At 45.8% G+C, this 20625-nt stretch overlaps 1 protein-coding gene across 3 annotated transcripts in view; it reads left to right on the top strand.

Annotated features, from left to right (window-relative positions):
* The window catches only part of PCSK5 (proprotein convertase subtilisin/kexin type 5), a 462318-nt gene that overhangs the window by 413227 nt on the left and 28466 nt on the right, over positions 1 to 20625 (top strand). For all 3 annotated transcript variants that reach the window (XM_037998500.2, XM_007969534.3, XM_007969533.3), the window contains 4 exons: positions 2185 to 2380; positions 12364 to 12581; positions 14363 to 14599; positions 19286 to 19516. In XM_037998500.2, coding sequence (XP_037854428.2) covers positions 2185 to 2380; positions 12364 to 12581; positions 14363 to 14599; positions 19286 to 19516 — 882 coding nt within the window. The remainder of the gene's footprint in view (positions 1 to 2184; positions 2381 to 12363; positions 12582 to 14362; positions 14600 to 19285; positions 19517 to 20625) is intronic.

Here is a 20625-nt window from a genome sequence, read left to right as displayed (position 1 = left end):
GGCATCTTTGTGTAAGGAGGTCTGTAACACCTTGGTTTACTCCCATCACATGTTCCTATGACAGTGGCTACTTGGGAGACACACAAGGACCCAAACATTGACCAATGATAAAAACTGGTTTTCAAAGGACAATACAAAGAAGTGGTCGGGTGCAGTGGTTCACACCTGTAATCCCAACATTTTGAGAGGCTGAGGCGGGAGGATTGCTTGAGCCTAGGAGTTTGAGATCAGCCTGGGCAACATAGTAAGACCCCATCTCTATAAAAATTTTTAAAATAGCTGGGCATGGTGGCATGTCCTTGTAGTTCCAGCTACTTGGGAGGCTGAAATGAAAGCATTGCTTGGTCTCAGGAGGTCAAGGCTGCAGTGAACCATGATCATGCCACTGCACTCCAGCCTGGGTAACAGAGCAAGACCCTATCTCAAAAAAAAAAAAAAAAAAGTTTCTTGATCTAAAGGCATGATGAAGAGGGAGGGAGAAAGAAATAAGAGCAGCAACATAACAGCTTGATAACTTACCAATTGCTTCATCTATAGAAACAAAAATCACAAATAACATACCTTCCCTGAATTAGGGGAATATTTTACTTAAATGGTACACTGACATAAAGAATGTTTAAGTGGGCTGGGTATGATGGTTCATGCCTGTAATCCCACACTTTGAGAGGCTGAAGTTAGAGGATCACTTGAGGCCAGGAGTTGGAAACCAGCCTGGCCAACATGGCAAAACCCCGTCTCTAATAAAAATACAAAAATTAGCCACATGTGTTGGCACATGCCTGTAATCCCAGGCTACTCAGGAGGCTGAGACATGAGATCACTTGAACCTGGGAGGCAGAGGTTGCAGTGTGCACTTCAACCTGGATGACAGAGCAAGACGCTGCCTCAAAAAAAAAAAAATAATAATAATAATAATAATAATAATGTTTACATGATCATTATAAAGTCCGTGTTGGAATGTACAATGTTAATAGTGGAATATGATGCAAAAGCAGAAAAATTTACAATAGACAAGCCACGATTATAATCATAAAAAATATAAAAGGTTACACTCAAAAAGCTAAAGCATTTTGTTGGAATTTTGGGTTTGAGAGTGATTTTGAAAATTGTTTTTTTTTGTTGTTGTTGTTGTTGTTTTTTTTGAGACGGAGTCTGGCTCTGTCACCCGGGCTGGAGTGCAGTAGCCGGATCTCAGCTCACTGCAAGCTCCGCCTCCCGGGTTTACGCCATTCTCCTGCCTCAGCCTCCCGAGTAGCTGGGACTACAGGCGCCGCCACCATGCCCGGCTAGTTTTTTGTATTTTTTAGTAGAGACGGGGTTTCACCGTGTTAGCCAGGATGGTCTCGATCTCCTGACCTCGTGATCCGCCCGTCTCGGCCTCCCAAAGTGCTGGGATTACAGCCTTGAGCCACTGCGCCCGGCCGGAAAATTGGTTTTTTTAATGAGTATCTGTTGTTCGATTAAAAAATAGATGGATCCTCTGTTAAAGGGAGAGTTGGGTGGAAGAGTTGTAACTCTGTGCCGAGCCTGTAATCCCAGCACTTTAGGAGGCTGAGGCAGGCAGATTACCTGAGGTCAGGAGTTCGAGTCCTGCCTGTTCAACATGGTGAAACCCCGTCTCTACTAAAAATACAAAAATTAGCCATGTGTGGTGGTGCACACCTGTAGTCCCAGCTGCTCGGGAGGCTGAAGTAGGAGAATCGCTTAAATCCAGGGGGCGGAGTTTGCAGTGAGCCAAGGTCCCACCAGTGCACTGAAGCCTGGGAGAGACAGCAAGACTCCTTCTCAAAAAAGAAACAGTTGCAACTATGTTAGTGTCCTAACAAGATGAGCTTTGGGGAAGCAGAGTATTAATAGACTCTATCAAGTTGTGCATGTACAGCTGCCTTACACGGGGAAGACATAGACAGGGTGTTAACAAGACTGAGCAGCTGGGCAAAGGGAAGCCCCGTCATGACCTCTACCTAATATCCGCGGGAAAGGAAAAAAACAGGGCAAAAGCCTCTTGCTGTCAATTGCCTTCTAGAAATGTAACTCATCCTGGAGGACTTAGCATCACTAGTGAATATTTTGGTAAGCCTGAAATAAGTGCCTGGATACTTTGGTCTTTGGAAAGGTTAAAAAAGCCATGTCTCTGCGTAAAAACACACATGATGACTATTCCTATCTTCCCTGGATTTCTAGGTGCATATCTTCTGGCTCAGGCCTGTGTTTCCTCCTGTCCCCAAGGCACATGGCCTTCCGTAAGGAGCAGGAGCTGCGAGAACTGTTCGGAGGCCTGTGCCGTCTGCTCTGGAGCCGATCTTTGCAACAAGTGCCGGATGCAGCTGGGCCTCCCTCTCTTCCTCCATGAAGGCAGGTGCTACTCCAAGTGCCCGGAGTAAGTTTCCTTTTTAATTTTACTTCCTGCTTGTCATCACTCTCCTAAGGTACTTTGGGAGCAATTCCTTCTTGTTCACCAAAAACCTCTTCTCCGCTCTATGAGCGCTCGTATAAATGTCCTCTGTTGACTGACACGGCTATGGGCCGCAGCAGCCAAAACTTACGTGAGGCCAGATGCCCACTTCTCCTTTGTGACTATTTTATGTGCATATTTTTACTTTTATGAAAAATACGTTCAGGGGCTGGGCATGATGGCTCACATTTGTAATCACAGCACTTCGGGAGGCCAAGGCAGAAGGATCGCTAGGAGTTTGAAACCAGCCTAGGCAACATAGCAAGACTCTGTCTACAAAAAATTTAAAAAATTAGCCAGTGGGGGCCGGGCGCAGTGGCTCACGCATGTAATCCCAGCACTTTGGGAGGCCGAGGCGGGTGGATCATGAGGTCAGGAGATCAACATCATCCTGGTTAACACGGTGAAACCCCGTCTCTACTAAAAATACCAAAAATTAGCTGGGCATGGTGGCGGGCGCCTGTAGTCCCAGCTACTCGGGAGGCTGAGGCAGGAGAATGGCGTTAACCTGGGAGGCGGAACTTGCAGTGAGCTGAGATCCGGCCACTGCACTCCAGCCTGGGCAAGAGCGCAAGACTCCGTCTCAAAAAAAAAAAAACAACTTAGCCAGTGGGTGCCTGTAGTCCCAGCTACTTGGGAGGCTGAGGCGGGAGGATTCCTTGAGGCCAGGAGATTGCAGTGAGCTGTGATTGCACTACCGCACTCCAGCCTGGATGACAAAGCAGGATCCTGTCTCTTTAAAAAAAGAAAAAGAAAAAGTTATTTTCCCACCTTAATGATCAACTGTTGTCATGGTTTTTCTTTTTTCCTCCATTACAAAAGTAAGGCTGTGATGTGAACCTCTTCTAAAGGTTTAAGCAGGTGAGGCATGAATTATAAATAATAAATAATACTTGGTTAGTTAGTTATTGATTCCTCCTGGTTTCCTTGGTCCCCTGGTTTGTAATTGCTTTACTCTTCCTACCAATGGTCCCACCTCCAGAATTTACCTAGGAAGAAAGTGAGGAATAGCAAATGGAAGAGTACAGCAAGAAACTTTCAGCAATAAGCAACAGAAATGCCAAGTAAAATGACTGAGACATAACAGGGTTTATTATCTCACAGAACAAAAATGTTGCAAGTCCAGTATCGGTCACTTCAGCGGCCAAGAAGGTCATCACAAAGTCTGGTTTTTCTGTTTTGCTCTTGTACCTTCCTTAGCTCATCCTCTCTGACCGGTGCCGCTGCTGAGCCCACGTTGTGTGTCTCAGCTCCAGACACTGTCACCCCATGCAGCCAGGTGATCCTGGATCACCAGGAAAGGGGATGTTTCCCCTTGTTTATCCTTTTCTTGAGAGAAAAGAAAATTTCCTCAGACTTCCCTGCTAATCTCAGTCCCAAGAATGCATCACGGATACCTCCCTAAATCAATCTCTGGCCAAAAGAATGGAAATATAGGCGTGGTTCAGGCTGGACAAGATTTACCCCTGAGCACCCAAACAACTCAGGACTCTGACAGCCAGCAAGAATGGAGAGAGGAAGGCAGGAAATAAATTTGGGGAAGTAACTGACAGTGTCTACTTTAAGGAGTTAGGATTTTCTTTTGCCCTCTTAGTAAAAGAATTTGATACAACGACACCTGTTTCCTGGCTGGGCATGGTAGCTCACACCTGTAATCCCGGCACTTTGGGAGGCCGAGACAGGCAGATCACCTGAGGTCGGGAGTTCAAGACCAGCCTGACCAACATGGAGAAACCCCGCCTCTACTAAAAATACAAAATTAGCTGGGTGTGGTGTCCTATGCCTGTAATCCCAGCTACTCGGGAGGCTGAAGCAGGAGACTCGTTCAAACCCGGGAGGTGGAGGTTGTGGTGAACTGAGATCACAATATTGTACTCCAGCCTGGGCAACAAGAGCGAAACTCCGACTCGAAAAAAACGAAAAAGGAAAAAGCAAAAATGGCACCTATTTCCTAGTGACCTATTTGTTTTCATTACTGAGATAGACTCTATATATAGAGTATAAATATAAGTAATGAGTATAAATATAAATATAAGGTATTTATTCTCAAAAAGCATCCAATCTAGTGTAGAAAGCCAAGCATATTCACCTCAACAACACAGATACATATTTAGCACCAACTAGATGTAAAAACTGATACTGATACAATATCAATAGATTGTATTGTATATATGTAGCTCAGTGGAGTCTATTCTTCTACCAACAATTGATATTGATATTGATATTGATCCTTGATATGGAAAGCTAAGTTAAGACCCACTGAAGGAAGTCTGGGTCTGCAAAATGCTTACAATCCAGTAAGGGAGGTTTACATCAGGCAACGTCACACTTCTCAGAGCCTTAATATACAAAAGGCTAAGAGATTCCAAGGGAAAAGAAAACATTTTAAATCACTATTTTTTGAATGCTTGCAATGTTCAGGTATTGTGCTAAGAGCTTTAAATGTATGATCCCATTAATTCTCACAAGAATTCTCTTATTCACATACTATTATTTTCCCTCGCTTGACAGATGAGGAAAAGAATAGCAGAATCCATTTTACATGTCAGACACATGGTGTGGTCAGAATTTGAACCCAAACCTCTCTGGCATTGAAATCCATGTGCTTAACTATCACTCAGTGCTGCCTTCTTGTATAATTTTTTTTTAATCACAACTTTATTGAGACAATTCACATACCATACAATTCACCCCAAAAGTGTATAATTCACTGTTTTTTAGTATATTCACAGAGTTATGCAACCATTACCACAATCAATTTCAGAACATTTTCATCAACCTAGAAAGAAACCCTATACCCTTTTAGCCATTATTCCTACTTTTTCCATTTCCCCCAGCCCTTAGCAACCACTAATCTACTTCCTGTCCCTATAGATTTGCTATTCTTGGACATTTCCTATAAATGGGATTGTATAAAATGTGGTCTTTGAACCAAGCGTGGTGGCCATGGTACACACCTCCAGTCCCAGCTATCAGGAGTCCAAGGCTGGAGAATTGCTTGGGCCCAGGAGTTCAAGGTCAGCCTGAGCAACGTAGCAAGACCCTGTCTCTGAAAATGAAAACAAAACATATAAAACAAAAAAGACAAAACATGTTTTTTTGTGACAGACTTTTTGACTTAGCAGAATGTTTTCCAGCTTCATCCCCGGCTGGGTATTCGAGAAAAAGCTTGATGGTCACTAGCTCTGGAAGGATTTTGTCAAGCAGAGAGTGGAGAAAGGGTAGCAAAGGGTCAGAGTAAGAGAACCCAGGTGAGAAGGCAGGTTTGGAAACTCCCAGTCCTCCTCCCCTATCAACCGAGCTCCCCACTGCCACAGCAAACTCAGCCAAGTGTTACAATAAAGCGAAGGTGAAAGTCAGAGAGCTGCTTACCAGAGTCAGTCATTGCTTCCTCAGTGGGAGGATTGAACTGATTTCATTATTATTGCCTATTTATTTAATCATTACCTTTTTCAACGCTCTCTTGGGTTCTTTGAGTGTTCCAGGAATTCACAACTCATTAAAACAAGGAAGAAAGAGTGTATTTTGCTTTACGCCAGTTAGTTGACCGCTCAACATTTTTTACCTCCAAGTCTGGGGTGAAGCATTTCCATGGAGCAATGAGATACTATGCAGACATGCAGCAGTCAATATAGTCTGTATTTCTCGAGCAGTAGGAAAGCTACAAGCATGGCCTAGGAATATTGCAGACTGTAGAATTGCAAGCATATGCCCTCCTGCTATGGGTAGGGTGATCTGATTATAGTGGAATCCCTCATCTTTGTGTTTACAGAAAAGAAAAGAAAGAAAACTAACAACAGAAGACACAGAGTCTGAGGAACATATAATATTCAGCTTATCTTGGAAGCTTTATTGCTGTTTCTGAGAAATCACCCTTTTGGGTGTGATCCATCCTAGAACAGCAATAAGATTTATAACAGGAACATAACCTGCAATGACACAGCATCCAGATATTCAGAGCTATTTATAAGTTAGCATTTAGTGGCCCCTGCTTTTTCAAATATAGTATATGTTCATGAAAAAAAAAAAAAGTTGTTTGTTTTGTTTTGTTTTGTTTGAGACTGAGTCTCACTCTGTCACCCAGGCTGAAGTGCAATGGCGCTATCTCTGCTCACTGCAATCTCTGCCTCCCAGGGTCTAGCAATTCTCCTGCCTCAGCCTCCTGAGTCATTAGGATTATAGGCTCATGCCACCACACTCAGCTTTTTTTTTTTTTTTCTATCTTTAGTAGAGATGAGGTTTCACCATGTTGGCCAGGCTGGTCTCAAACTCCTAACCTTGTGATCCACCCACCTTGGCCTCCCAAAGTACTGGGATTACAGGCATAAGCCACTGCACCCGGCCAAAAATAGATTTTAACAGTAACATGTATCTTTTGTTTTGGTTTGGTTTTTGAGATGGAGTTTCACTCTTACGGCTCAGGCTGGAGTGCAATGGCGCCATCTCAGCTCACTGCAACCTCCACCTCCCAGGTTCAAGCAATTATCCTGCCTCAGCCTCCCACGTAGCTGGAATTACAGGCATCTGTCACCACGCCCAGCTAATTTTTTGTATTTTTAGTAGAGATGGGGTTTCACCACATGGGCCAGGCTGGTCTTGAACTCCTGACCTCAGGTGATCCACCCAACCTGGCCTTTCAAAGTGCTGGGATTACAAGCATGAGCCACCATGCCAGTAACACATATCATTATGGTGGCTGTTTAAAAAGCAACAGAAAACTTAAGGTGGACTCACATTCACCAAACGTGAACAGATTTGAAGCTCTGTTGAAGAAATACGGCCTTCCTTTAAGTGCTGCCGGTCGCTGTCTTGGTGTCTGTGAAATGGAGGTGAAGGTCCTGGACCACACAGCTTTCACAAGACATGGATTTATCTGAGCTGAAAGACTGCAACACAAAGTAATTTGAATTTAACAATTTAGTATATGCAACCATTTCTTTCCAAAACAAATAGTAGTCTTCTTAAATAAAATAATTGTGAAATAAAGCACTAAGAAAAACAGTTTTATGAATGCAGAGAGCGGAAAGGAGGACAAACTCGCAGGCAGATCTGTGTGGAGAAGACTACTTTTAGCAAGTGGCTCCTTAAAAATCACCTCTCAAGTTGCCTTCTGGCTGTCTCCCGACAGCTTCTGATATTCACCTTTTTTTTTTTTTTTTTTTTTTTTTAAGACAGAGTCTCGCTCTGTCAGCCAGGCTGGAGTGCAGTGGTGCAATATCAGCTCACTGCAATTTCTGCCTCCTGGGTTCAAGCGATTCTCCTGCCTCAGCCTCCCGAGTAGCTGGGATTACAGGTGCCTGCCATCACGCTCGACTAATTTTTGTATTTTTGTAGAGACAGCATTTCGCCATGTGTTGGCCAAGCTGGTCTTGAACTCCTGACCTCAGGTGATCTGCCCATCTGGGCCTCCCAAAGTGCTGGGATTACAGGCATGAGCCACTTCAAGAGTTTTATTTTTTTTTTCTTTTTGCTTGAATCCATTTCTTTCATTTCAGCATCTCATCCGACATCCACTGACCCTCTTCTGAGAGGGATCTGAAAAAGATTCCTTCACGATGCATCTTTTTAGGCTCTATATTAGCATTCATCATCTTCAGTGTCCAGAGGTCTTGACCAGGCCTAGCATTGAGATTCCCTGGAGGTAGGCCTGATATCACACAGCTCCCCTCCTTTAAACACAGAGTGGATCGTTGTGGCACACCAGCTCCCACCATAAGCTTACGAGATGTGGCTGTCCCCACTCTGAGGCATCCCAGCACCAACTCTCAGGTGTGGCAAGAGAGGCCCATCATGAATAACAAAGACACCCCTATCTCTTAGGAAATTCCAAAGGTTTTGAGATTAGCTGAAGAGAAAGACTAGATTTCTCTTTGGGTGAGGTCAAATTCTTTACTATGCATACAGGAACAATGAATCCATCAAATTTTCATTCCATTAGAAGGTGTGATTGGTAAGGTGCACCGGTAATCCCAGCACTTCGGGAGGCCATGGTGGGCGCACTGCTTGAGGCCAGGAGTTTGAGACCAGCTTGGGCAACATAGTAAGACCCCCATCTCTACACACACACACAAAAAGGATAAAAATTTAAAAATAGCCCAGTGTGGTGGCACAGACTTGTAGTCCTAGCTACTCAGGAGGCCGAGATGGGAGGATCATTGAGCCCAGCAAGTCGAGGCTGCAGTGAGCCATGATTGCACCACTGCACTCCAGCCTGGGCAACAGAGCCAGACCTTGTCTCAAAAAAAAAAAAAAAGGATGTGATCTATTTAAGAATGCACTAAATTTCCTTAATTTCAGATTTCTCAAATCCAGTCAAACTCCTGGTGAGCATATAACACATTGCCATCCACTGTCTTCATTTTTAAGAGATAGACTTTGTTTGGGCAAAGTAGCTGAGTCTCTTCTTCAAGCATTCTCTGTCATGGTCAAAAAAAGCTAAGGGTACTAATGTGTGAGGAAGCCTGATCTTAGCTTTTATCTGGATGCTATTTCTTTTTCTCTCTTCTACCTAAATTGCTTTCTTCTCCAGTTGTTCTTACCTGAAACGATATCAGAAACATAACTTTTTGGCTGGGCGCAGTGGCTCACACCTGTAATTGGGTGGCCAAGGCAGGCAGATCACTTGAGGTCAGGAGTTCCAGACCAGCCTGGCCAACATGGTGAAACCCCGTCTCTACTAACAACACAAAAATTAGCCAGGCATGGTAGTGCATGCCTGTAGTCCCAGCTACTCAGGAGGCTGAGGCACAAGAATCGCTTCAACCCGGGAGACGGAGGTTGCAGTGAGTCGAGATCACGACACTGCACTTCAGCCTGGGCAACAGAGCAAGACCCTGTCTCAAACAAAACAAAACAAAGAAATGTGACTTCTGTTCACCCCTGTCCTATTTCTTCCTGGCACACTCAATATATTTTTGTTTACTGAATGCATACAATAAATAAATGACTGAAAGAATGATTAAACGTGTGAGCGCTAATTAATTAAAACATCAAGTGAAAATGCTGTGCAGGAGCAGATCCCTCCCTGGCTTGCGATTTTAAAAGGTCTCTGGTAGATTGGGTTATTTGTTGTAGTCCTTCACCACTCCTTGTATTCATGCCCACTGACTGCAACTTTGTACCAGCGCCACTGGAGGCGAAATGGACTTCCTTGTCCCTTGACTTTGACTGGGTTATGTGACTTGCTTTGGCCAATGACATGTTAGCAGAAGAAAGGTGGAGGCATAAAATGTACCTGATTGAACTTACCCTTCTGCACTTCTGTCACAGCTGTGAGAACGTCCCCTGGTAGTCCCTGTAGCCAGGGAAAATAGAGAGATGTGAAGACGTGGACTCAGTGTGCAGCCTGGAGTCAAGCCTGCCAAGCCCAGCCTAGATCTGCTTCCCCCCACACATGAGTGAGAGTAAATGATTGTTGTTTTAAGCCACCAAGTTCTGGGTTGGGGTGGTTTGTGACACAGCACTATTATGGCACCAACTCACTAATGGATCATGATAGAAAGCAATTGCAGTAAGTACCCATGGCATCAGAAGTCCATTTTCTCTAAGCTGGCTTCTTGGTTCTTCCTCTTCTGAAAGTTCCAGCTCTTCCCTTCAGCTTTTCCCACCAAAGAAACCTCATCTAAGTTCATGTCCTTTGCAGGGACATGGATGAAGCTGGAAACCTTCATTCTCAGCAAACTAACAGGAACAGAAAACCAAACCCTGCATGTTCTCACTCATAAGTGGGAGTTGAACAATGAGAACACATGGACACAGGGAGGGGAACATCACACACCAGGGCCTGTCGGGGGGTGAGGGGCTAGGGGAGGGAGAGCATTAGGAAAAATACATAATGTAGGTGATGGGTTGATGGGTGCAGCAAACCACCATGGCACATGTGTACCTATGTAACAAACCGGCATGTTCTGTACATGTACCCCAGAACTTAAAGTATTTTTTAGAAAAAGAAAAAAGGAAACCTCATCTATCCATTCCTCATCTCCCAAATATATTTGAGAGGACTGGGGTTTTATATTTTACTGTGCTCCCCCACCAGTGAGTGATTTCTGTAATGGGATAATCATTGGGGTTCTAGATATACAGACATAAGATTCTGCCTGGAAGAAGGTCATTTGCACAAACATACTGGTACTCAACTATATTTAGTGCTGTGTGCAAATGTTCATATGTACGCGCTTGAAAAAAGTCATCAGAGGCTGGGTGAGAGCATCCACTGGTTCCACTCTGACAGGGCATGAACCCTTTTGAGCCTTTTGGAAATATTTTTTAAGTTTATCAAATGTTTTTTAAATGTATTAATTGAATAAAAAATATTTTCTACTCTACAGTTAGGCTCTAACAAAAAGAAAGAAACAATAATGAAAATTAGGAGGTCAGGGCCGGGCGCGGTGGCTCAAGCCTGTAATCCCAGCACTTTGGGAGGCCGAGACGGGCGGATCACGAGGTCAGGAGATCGAGACCATCCTGGCTAACACGGTGAAACCCCGTCTCTACTAAAAATACAAAAAACTAGCCGGGCGAGGTGGTAGGCGCCTGTAGTCCCAGCTACTCCGGAGGCTGAGGCAGGAGAATGGCATAAACCCGGGAGGCGGAGCTTGCAGTGAGCTGAGATCCGGCCACTGCAGTCCAGCCCGGGCTACAGAGCAAGACTCCGTCTCAAAAAAAAAAAGAAAATTAGGAGGTCATACAGAGAAAAGAGAAGATGACTAAACTACACACAAATTAACAAAATTAACAACAGTTCTCAAACCAATCAAATTCACAAGAATGTGAACCCCAAATATCTGAGACAGGTCTCAGTCAATTTAGAAAGTTTATTTTGCCACAGTTAAGGACACATGCCCACAAGCCGGTGACATACCCTCAGGAGGTTCTGATGACATGCGCCCAAGGTGGGCAGGGCACAGCTTGATTTTATACTTTTTAGGGAGACATGAGACATCAATCAATATATGTAAGATGTACATTGAAGCTTTTTTTTTTTTTTTTTGAGATAGAGTCTCACTCTATCACTCAGGCTGGAGTGCAGTGGTGTGATCTTGACTCACCTCAACCTCCACCTTCCGGGTTCAAACGATTCTCCTGCCTCAGCCTCCTGAGTACCTGGGACTACAGGCATGTGCCATCACACCCAGCTAATTTTCATATTTTTAGTAGAGATGGGGTTTTGCCAGGCCAGTCTCAAACTCCTGATCTCAGGTGATCCAGCTGCCTCGGCCTCCCAAAGTGCTGGGATTACAGGCCTGAGCCACCCTACCCAACCCATTGCAGCTTTTTAAAATCTTAGTAACTATCTTTTTTTTTTTTTTTTTTTTTTTTGAGACATAGTCTCGCTGTGTCGCCAGGTTGGAGCCCAATGGCGCGATATCGGCTCACTGCAACCTCTGCCTCCCAGGTTCAACTGATTCTCCTGCCTCAGCCTCCCAAGTAGCTGGGACTATAAGTGTGCACCACCAGGCCAAGCTAATTTTTGTATTTTTAGTAGGGACAGGGTTTCACCATGTTGGCCAGAATGGTCTTGATTTCCTGACCTCATGATCTGCCTGCCTCGGCCTCCCAAAGTGCTGGGATTACAAGCGTGAGCCACCGCGTCCGGCCAGTAGCTATATTTTTAAGGAATAGAGTGGGAGGCAGGTTGGCCCTAAGCAGTTCCCAGCTTGATTCTTCTGTTTGGCTTAGTAATATTGGGGTCCCAAGATTTATTTTCCTTTCACAAGAATAATGCCTGTCCTTTTCCTTACGTTTTTCTGAATGTTCTTTTTCACTTCCTCATAAATCCCGTGGAAGCCTCTCAGCTGACAACAGCGGCAGCCCTTTTGTTTTTAGCCCTAATTCCTTTTCCCCAGGAAAGAATCACTTCTGCAGCAGGGCAGCTTCTCCAGTTGCACTCTCTTTTCCTTCCACAGGGGCTCTTACGCAGAAGATGGCATGTGTGAACGTTGTAGCTCTCCTTGCAGAACGTGTGAAGGAAACACCACCAACTGCCATTCTTGTGAAGGAGGCCTCGTCCTGCACCACGGAGTATGCCGGGAAACCTGCCCCGAGAGGCACGTGGCTGTGGAGGGGGTGTGCAAGCATTGTCCAGAGATGTGTCAGGACTGCATCCATGAGAAAACATGCAAAGGTACCTGGGAGCTTCCCATGGGAGAGCGAGGCTCTGCTGAGCCACTGGGTGGGGGCTGATTATCTGATGGTGGCTGGCAAAGGGCTGTGGGAACCCGTGTCCCTACCATTCCTGAAATGTATGTCTCTGTGCCTATCATCAGAAAACTCGAGTGTGAGATACACTCAAGTATCTTTTCATTACGGATGCTGCAAGCTAAGACAAGCAAGAGCCCCTTTTTGTGTGATTTCTTACACACACACCCACATGTACACACACAGCAGGTGTGCAAGTGCTATCCTAGGTGCTAGCGATACAGAGAAGAACCCAATGTTCTCATCTTTTTTTTTTTTTTTTTCTTGAGATGGAGTTTCGCAAGTCAGACATAAGCTAATGGATTTAGCTTGACCGACCGCTGAGAGGCTGCTGTTATGAGATTAAGGAAGTGCAACGGCGCAATCTCTGCCTCCCGTGTTTAAGCAATTGTCCTGCCTCAGCCTCCAGAGTAGCTGGGATTACAGGCATGCGCCACCACGCCCAGCTAATTTTGCATGTTTAGTAGAGACACGGTTTCTCCACGTTGATCGGGCTGGTCTCGAACTCCCGACGTTAGGTGATCCGCCGGCTTCGGCCTCCCAAAGTGCTGGGATTACAAGCGTGAGCCACCATGCCCAGCCGTTCCCATCTTTTTGAACACAAAATCTTATAGACTGATAGTAAGCCACAAAACACAGAGGTAGCTGGAAAACTACAATTTTTTGTTTTTGTTTTTGTTTTTGTTTTTGAGACAGAGTCTCACTCTGTCGCCCAGGCTGGAGTGCGGTGGCACGATCTCCACTCACTGCAAGCTCCACCTCCCAGGTTCACGCCATTCTCCTGCCTCAGCCTCCCGTGTAGCTGGGACTACAGGCGCTTGCCACCGCGCCCAGCTAATTTTTGTATTTTTAGTAGAGACGGGGTTTCACCGTGTTAGTCAGGATGGTCTCGATCTCCTGACCTCGTGATCCACCCGTCTCGGCCTCCCAAAGTGCTGAGATTACAGGCGTGAGCCACCATGCCCGGCCAAAAACTACAATTGTTAAAAAGGATAAGAAAGAAAAGTTTGGGCAACTATGACTGAGATGACGGCTCTGGCTATGAACAGGTTTTGTTGTTTTTTTCCCTCAGGAATTATCTCCCCAAAAAAACCTCCAGAATAAGACAGTTTTCTCTCCAGAATAAGACAGACTCATTTAACTGGTGCTGTCCTATCCAAAGTATTCTCTTGGTGTGACCTCAAGTGTTTTCCAGGATTCCCCCCAAAGTAAGAAAATGAACACAAATAAAATAAACCCGCAATGTATTCTTCACACTGATCAATCCTTTATTCATTGTGGTACCTGATCAATGAATGAAAAGTTAACTAATCCAACCATTCCTAAACTGCTTTGTATCAAACAGAGTGTGAAGTTCCCGATACAATTTTTTAAATCTGTTAATGCTCTTCAGGGTTTTCAAACAATACTGCTAGCCTCTCAGCCATCCTTGTCTTTTGCAGCGTTGCAATTTTTTGCACCTCCAAAGGGCAGACCATTTCAGTGCGTAAGTCCAGCACCATCTAATATGGTCACCATGTGTGACCTCCTCCTCCCAAGGCAGGGCTTGTTAGACATCAAGCCTCTGCCCTGGCAGGGTGGGGAAAGGGCTAGGGTACTCTCAGGTCAAATCAACCAAAGTGCTGAGGGAGGAGCTAGCCCACTGTGGACAATGGATTCCTTTCTCCTGTCCCCCGGGGATAACTTGCTGCTTCCTCCTTTCCCCAGAGTGCATGCCTGAGTTCTTCCTGCATGATGATATGTGCCACCAGTCCTGTCCCCGTGGCTTCTACGCAGACTCGCACCACTGTGTCCCCTGCCATAAAGACTGTCTGGAGTGCAGTGGCCCCAAAGTCGACGACTGCGAGCTCTGTCGTGAGAGTTCCTGGGTCCTCTATGATGGGCTGTGCTTGGAGGAGTGTCCAGCAGGAACCTATTATGAAAAAGAGACTAACGAGTGCAGAGGTAAAGACTTCTGGGATTCAAAGTAGGCTCCGGGGTTTGCAGTTCCAGCCCCAGCCCCAGCCCCAGAGCTGTCATCTTTTTTTTTTTTTTTTTTTTTTTTGAGACAAGGTCTCCCTCTGTCTCCCAGGCTCGAGTTCAGTGGCATAAACATGGCTCACTGAAGCCTCTGCCTCCTGAGCTCAAGTGATCCTCCCACTTCAGCCCCCAGAGTTGCTGGGAACATAGAGATGAGGTCTCAGAATGTTGCCCAGGCTAGTCTTGAACTCCTGGTTTCAAGCAATCCTCTGCCTTGGCCTCCCAAAGTGCTGGGATTACAGGTGTGAGCCACCATGTCCAGCCTGTCTCATCCTCTCACTTACCCTCTTACCCTCTCACTCAAGGAGGCATATTTTGAATCGGTTGTAAATAATTTTTAAATGAACTGCTCATAAGCTTTGTACAGGTAACTTTTGCTAGTGACAAGTCACATGGACCTTCCTCACAATAGTGGCTATGAACTGCTGGTCAAAAAAATTCTCATATAAACGTTTACAGCAGAGAGAAGGAGCCTTCAAAAGTTACCCAAGACTTTTCTTGAAATGTTAAGCCATTAAAAGTTTATAGCACAAGCAAAAAAAAAACTTTCTTGGTGCCTCTTGTCTCCCTTCATGGGTGAAATTTTTTTTTTTTTTTTTTTTTTTTAGACAGAGTCTTACTCTGTCGGCTGGAATGTGGTGGCATGATCTCGGCTCACTACAATCTCTGCCTCCTGGGTTCAAGCGATTCACCTGCCTCAGGCTCCTAAATAACTAGGACTACAGGCATGCGCCATCATACCCTGCTAATGTTTATATTTTTAGTAGAGACAGGGTTTCACCATGTTGGCCAGGCTGGTCTCAACCTCCTGACCTCAAGTGATCCTCCTGCCTCGCCCTTCCCAAGTGCTGGGATTACAAGCATGAACCACAGCACTAGGTCCATGTTTTGTTGTTGTTGTTCTTGAGATGGAGTCTCGCTCTGTTGCCCAGGCTGGAGTGCAGTGGCATGATCTCAGCTCACTGCAGCTTCCACCTCCTGGGTTCAAGTGGTTCTCCTGCCTCAGCCTCCTGAGTAGCTAGGATTACAGGCACCTGCCACCACACCCAGCTAATTTTTGTATTTTTAGTAGAGACAGGGTTTCACCATGTTGGCCAGGCTGGTCTCGAATGCCTAACCTCACCCCGGCCTCCCAAAGTGCTGGGATTACAGGCGTGTGCCACCGCGCCCAGCCTCCCTTCATGGTTTGCTCCCTGGAAGCTCCCCACCTTCCTCTCCATATCTTTCAATTCCTGCTCCAAGGTCCCCATTTCCACTCCCACTCAGTCCCTACATGTTCAAGAAAGGCTCTGCTATCATTTATACCTCCTTACGTTTTAGCTCGGCATGAATAATTTGCCTCTGATTCATTATCAAGGAACAGAAAAATAAAATAAGTGATGCACTCTAGAATTCTCTAGCAAGTGAGAGAAATGTTGTGGGCCAGGGGGCTTTTCTAGAGCCCCAGGATTCACTCCGATGAGGCAGCCTGCGGTCCTTCACCCCCACTATGTTGCCCCCAAGCAAACACGAGATAGATGTCCAGAGGCAGTTCCCCTAACAACCGCGAGAGTCTGAGAATGACCTTCCACTGAGAAACCCTGGGACACCCACGCCCCAGGACATACTCAGGGAAAGGTTTTTGGTAGGACATGAAGATGTGTCTCCCTCCTGAAGGCTTTCTGCTCCGGCCTTGTGATGTGGATATGCCTTTTTGTGTGTTTTATATAAAGCACTATTTAGTGTTAATGTCCTACCTGCCCATATGCGAAAAAGCATGGCTGTCCAGGCTGCGCCCGCAGGCAGCAGAGGCGGGCGTTCATGTAGGAGGCAGGCTGTGGAGCTGGGGACGGCTTCTGGTCGTGGGAGACTCAGCCGCAGGCCTTCAGCGCCATCTTGCCTGTGCGAGGGCAAGAACTGAGGTTCAACTTCTGGCCTTTCTCTGGTGTTGAATAATGAAAGTAATTTACCATACAGAGAGTTTTACAGGTCTCAGAGTATGTTTTCTTAATTTATCTGATTTAATTATCTCCTTGAGAAAGGCCCCTGGTTGCCCATTAGAATCACCTGGGCAGCTCTAACAACCACAGATGCCTGCACCCAACGTTATAATTCCTTCTCCCACCGCCAGTAATTCTGATGCTTAGTGTGGGTGAGAGCCAATGAGGTAAATGGCAATTTTCTCCATTTTTCTGAGAAGCAAATAGATGCTTTGAGAAGTTAAGCACCTGGTGAGGACAGAGTTGAAAACTCACTTGAGGCATCTCCCTACAATGCCATTGAACTTTCTTTCTTTTTCTTTCTTTTTTTTTTTTTTTTTTTGAGATGGAGTTTCACTCTAGTTGCCCAAGCTGGAGTGCAATGGTACGATCTCAACTCACCGCAACCTCTGCCTCTCTGGTTCAAGCGATTCTCCTGCCTCAGACTCCTGAGTAGCTGGATTTACAGGCATGTGCCACCATGCCCGGCTAATTTTGTATTTTTAGTAGAGATGGGGTTTCTCCATGTTGGTCAGGGTGGTCTCGAACTCCCAACCTTAGGTGATCCGCCCGCCTCGGCCTCCCAAAGTGGTGGGATTACAGGTGTGAGCCACCGCACCCGGCCGCCATTGCACTTTCTACCAGACCAAAGGGATGGGAAGGAATGTGGTATTGGAAGAAACACAGTGACAACCTGACTTTCCAGAGAGAGAACACAAAGAACCTGATCTGAAAATTAAGATTCAGGGAAATGTAGAGAAGCATTTAGAATGGAGCAATCTCAGCTGGGCACGGTGGCACGCATCTGTCATCTCTTTGGGAGGCCAAGGCGGGAGGAATCTGAAACCAGCCTGGGCAACATAGCAAGACCCTATTTCTAAAACAAAAATAATAATACAAAAATTAGCCAGATGTGGTGGTGTGTGCCTGTAGTCCCAGCTACTCAAGAGGCTGAGATAGGGACATCACTTTAGCTTGGGAGGTCAATGTTTCAGTGAGCCATGATCACATCTCTGCACTCTAGCCTGGGTGACGGAGCAAGAACCTATAGGAAAAAAAAAAAAAATCTGTAAGCAGGATCTTCTCTAAGAAACACAAGGACTTTGGATCCATTCCAATCATGCAGATTATCCCCTAATAGATAGTACAGACACCTCCAAAAGTCCCATACCTTTCCTGAGGCACTGGGGCAGAAGCAGGGAGGCAGTTGCTGAGGTCTTGGGCTCAACTCCTGATACTACTTAGCGTGAGTGACTTAGCATCTCCAGCCTCAATTTCCTGATTTAGATAAAATGAGAGGATAATATAAGCAATAATAATACCATGCACGTATCCACCCAGGGAATGCTTACAGGGGGGCCTGCTGTGTGCCGTGTGCTCTTTCAGGCCTGGGGAACAGCAGGGAGTGAGACAGAGTCCCTGCCCTCATGGAGCTCACATTCTATTAGGGAAGACAGGTACTAAAGACAAGAGCAAAAGTAAGGCAGAGGGTCAGGACAGGAAGATACGCAGGATGGAGATAAAACTTGAGAGATGTCTTAGATTTCATTGAGAAAGGGAGGAAGCAAACCATGAATGCATCTGGGAGAAGAGAATTCTAGGCAGAGAGAACAGCAACTACTAAATCCCAGAGATGGTCGGCCTGGTGCAGTGGCTCATACCTGTAATCCCAGCCCTTTGGGAGGCCAAGGCAGAAAAATCACTTGAGGCCAGGAGTTCAAGACCAGCCTAGGCAGCAAAGTGAAGGCCCATCTCTATTTTTTTTTTTTTTTTCCTGAGACAGGGTCTTGCTCTGTCACCCAGGCTGGAGTGCAGTGGTGTGATCACAGCTCACTTCAGCCTTGACCTCCTGGGTTCAGGAGATCCTTCCACCTTAGCCTCCTGAGTAGCTCAGACTACAGGTGCCCGCCACCATGCCCAGCTAATTTTTGTGTTTTTTTCTAGAGGTAGTGTTTTGCCATGTTGCTGAGGCTGGTCTCGAACTCCTGGGCTCAAGCAATCCACCCATCTTGGCCTCCCAAAGTGCCAGGATTACAGGCGTAAGCCACTGCACCCAGCCCCCATCTCTATCTAAATACAGAAAAAGAAAACCTAGAGGTGGAAGAGAATTGTTATTTTCTTTTTCTAACAAATAATTATCGATTCCTGTTACATGCCAGGCTCTCTCATAGGCACTATGTATTCAAAAATAAATGCAAAAGGGACCTTCATTTGTCAACAGACAATTAAATACATTCCAACAATTGCTGTATTGGCGATAAGTTCAAGGTACTCCGGAGGTGACTGGAGGACCATAACAGTAGATGTGATGGTGGAAAATTCGGTGCTGTTACAGAATGACTTGTTATTATTTTGCTGCAGTTTGGGTAATTATAGTGAGCCTTACTAATATTTCTGAGGTGGCCGTTGCAGGAAGGCACTCCCTGGATACAACAGAAAATAAAATAATACTTGTCTCTCATTTTGCAAAAGAATGGTCCACCCCAGAGCTCAAGGGCTGTACCCAACTCATGGTCCCACGCCCTCGGCCCAGAGCTCTGGAAATCTCCGGAAGAAATGTGGAAGGAATGTGAACACCCTTTCCCAGGGGAAGCCCATTCCCCCGACGGCCATCCTGGCTCTTACTCTGTCTGCTGCCCCTCCATGCCCACAGATTGTCACAAGTCCTGCTTGACCTGCTCATCGTCTGGGACCTGCACCGCCTGTCAGAAAGGCCTGAGGATGAACCCTCATGGGAGCTGCCTGGCCAACAAGAAATGTGGCCCCTCCGAGTACTGGGATGAGGATGCTCCCGAGTGCAAGCCCTGCCACACTAAGTGCTTCCACTGCACGGGGCCGGCGGAGGACCAGTGTCAAACATGCCCCAGGATCAGCCTTCTTCTCAGTGAGTTACTTCTCCTCCGAGGAGGGCTTTGTGTTTCCCTCCCTCTGGGAAACTGCCTTGCACACTGCCTTGTCTGGTAGATACTGGCTTCTTTCTTTTTGATTTTTTGCTTTTTGTTTGGGAAATGTTCCAACCTACAGAAAAGATGCAAGAGTAAGAACTCTACAAAGAACAGCACACGGATGTGCTTCATCCAGTTCGCAAATTATTCATCTTCTACCCCATTTACTTTATCATTTGTTTGCGGGCTCTCTCCCCTTCTTGCTCGTTCTCTCTCTCTCACTCTCTCAATGTATACATGTACATCATTCCCAATATATATTTTTCGAAGCCATTTGAAGGCATACATCATGGCCCCTTTCCCATAAATATTTCCTCAGATTAGTGATAGTTTCTTACATAACCACAGGATAGTTATCAACTCTAATAAATTGTACCTTCATACGATACTTTAATGTACTATCCACATTAAAATTTTCTCAGTGCCCCTTTAGGATTCAGTCTGAGTCCATTGTTTCATGTAGCTTCCATGTCCCATTTTGTTTGTTTGTTTGTTGTTTATTGGGAAGGAGTCTCACTCTGTTGCTCAGAGTGGAGTGCAGTGGTATGATCTTGGCTCACTGCAACCTCTGACTCCTGGGTTCAAGCAATTCTCATGCCTCAGTCTCCTGCGTAGCTGGGATCACAAGTGGGCACCACCACGCCTGGCTTTTTTTTTTCCCCCCGTATTTTTGGTAGAGATGGGGCTTCACCATGTTGGCCAGACTGGTCTTGAACTCCTGGCCTCAAGCAGTCTGCGCTCCTCAGCCTCCCAAAGTGCTGGGATTACAGGTGTGAGCCACCACGCCCAGCCACATTTTTGTTTGTTTGTTTTTGTTTTTTGTTTTAAGAGACAAGGTGGCCAGGTGCAGTACCCAGGCTGCTGGAGTACAGTGGCATGATCATGGCTCACTGCAGCCTTGAACTCCTGGGCTCAAGAGATCCTCCTGCACTTTGGGAGGCCAAGGCGGGCAGATCACGAAGTCAGGAGATCAAGACCATCCTGGGTAACACAGTGAAACCCCGTCTCTACTAAAAAAAAAATACAAAAAATTTAGCTGGGCGTGGTA

This window comes from Chlorocebus sabaeus, chromosome 12, assembly GCF_047675955.1.
Source record: "Chlorocebus sabaeus isolate Y175 chromosome 12, mChlSab1.0.hap1, whole genome shotgun sequence".
NCBI classification, from domain to species: domain Eukaryota; kingdom Metazoa; phylum Chordata; class Mammalia; order Primates; family Cercopithecidae; genus Chlorocebus; species Chlorocebus sabaeus.
The sequence above is the reverse complement of the archived record's forward strand: the minus strand, read 5'-3'. Positions and strand labels throughout refer to the sequence as shown.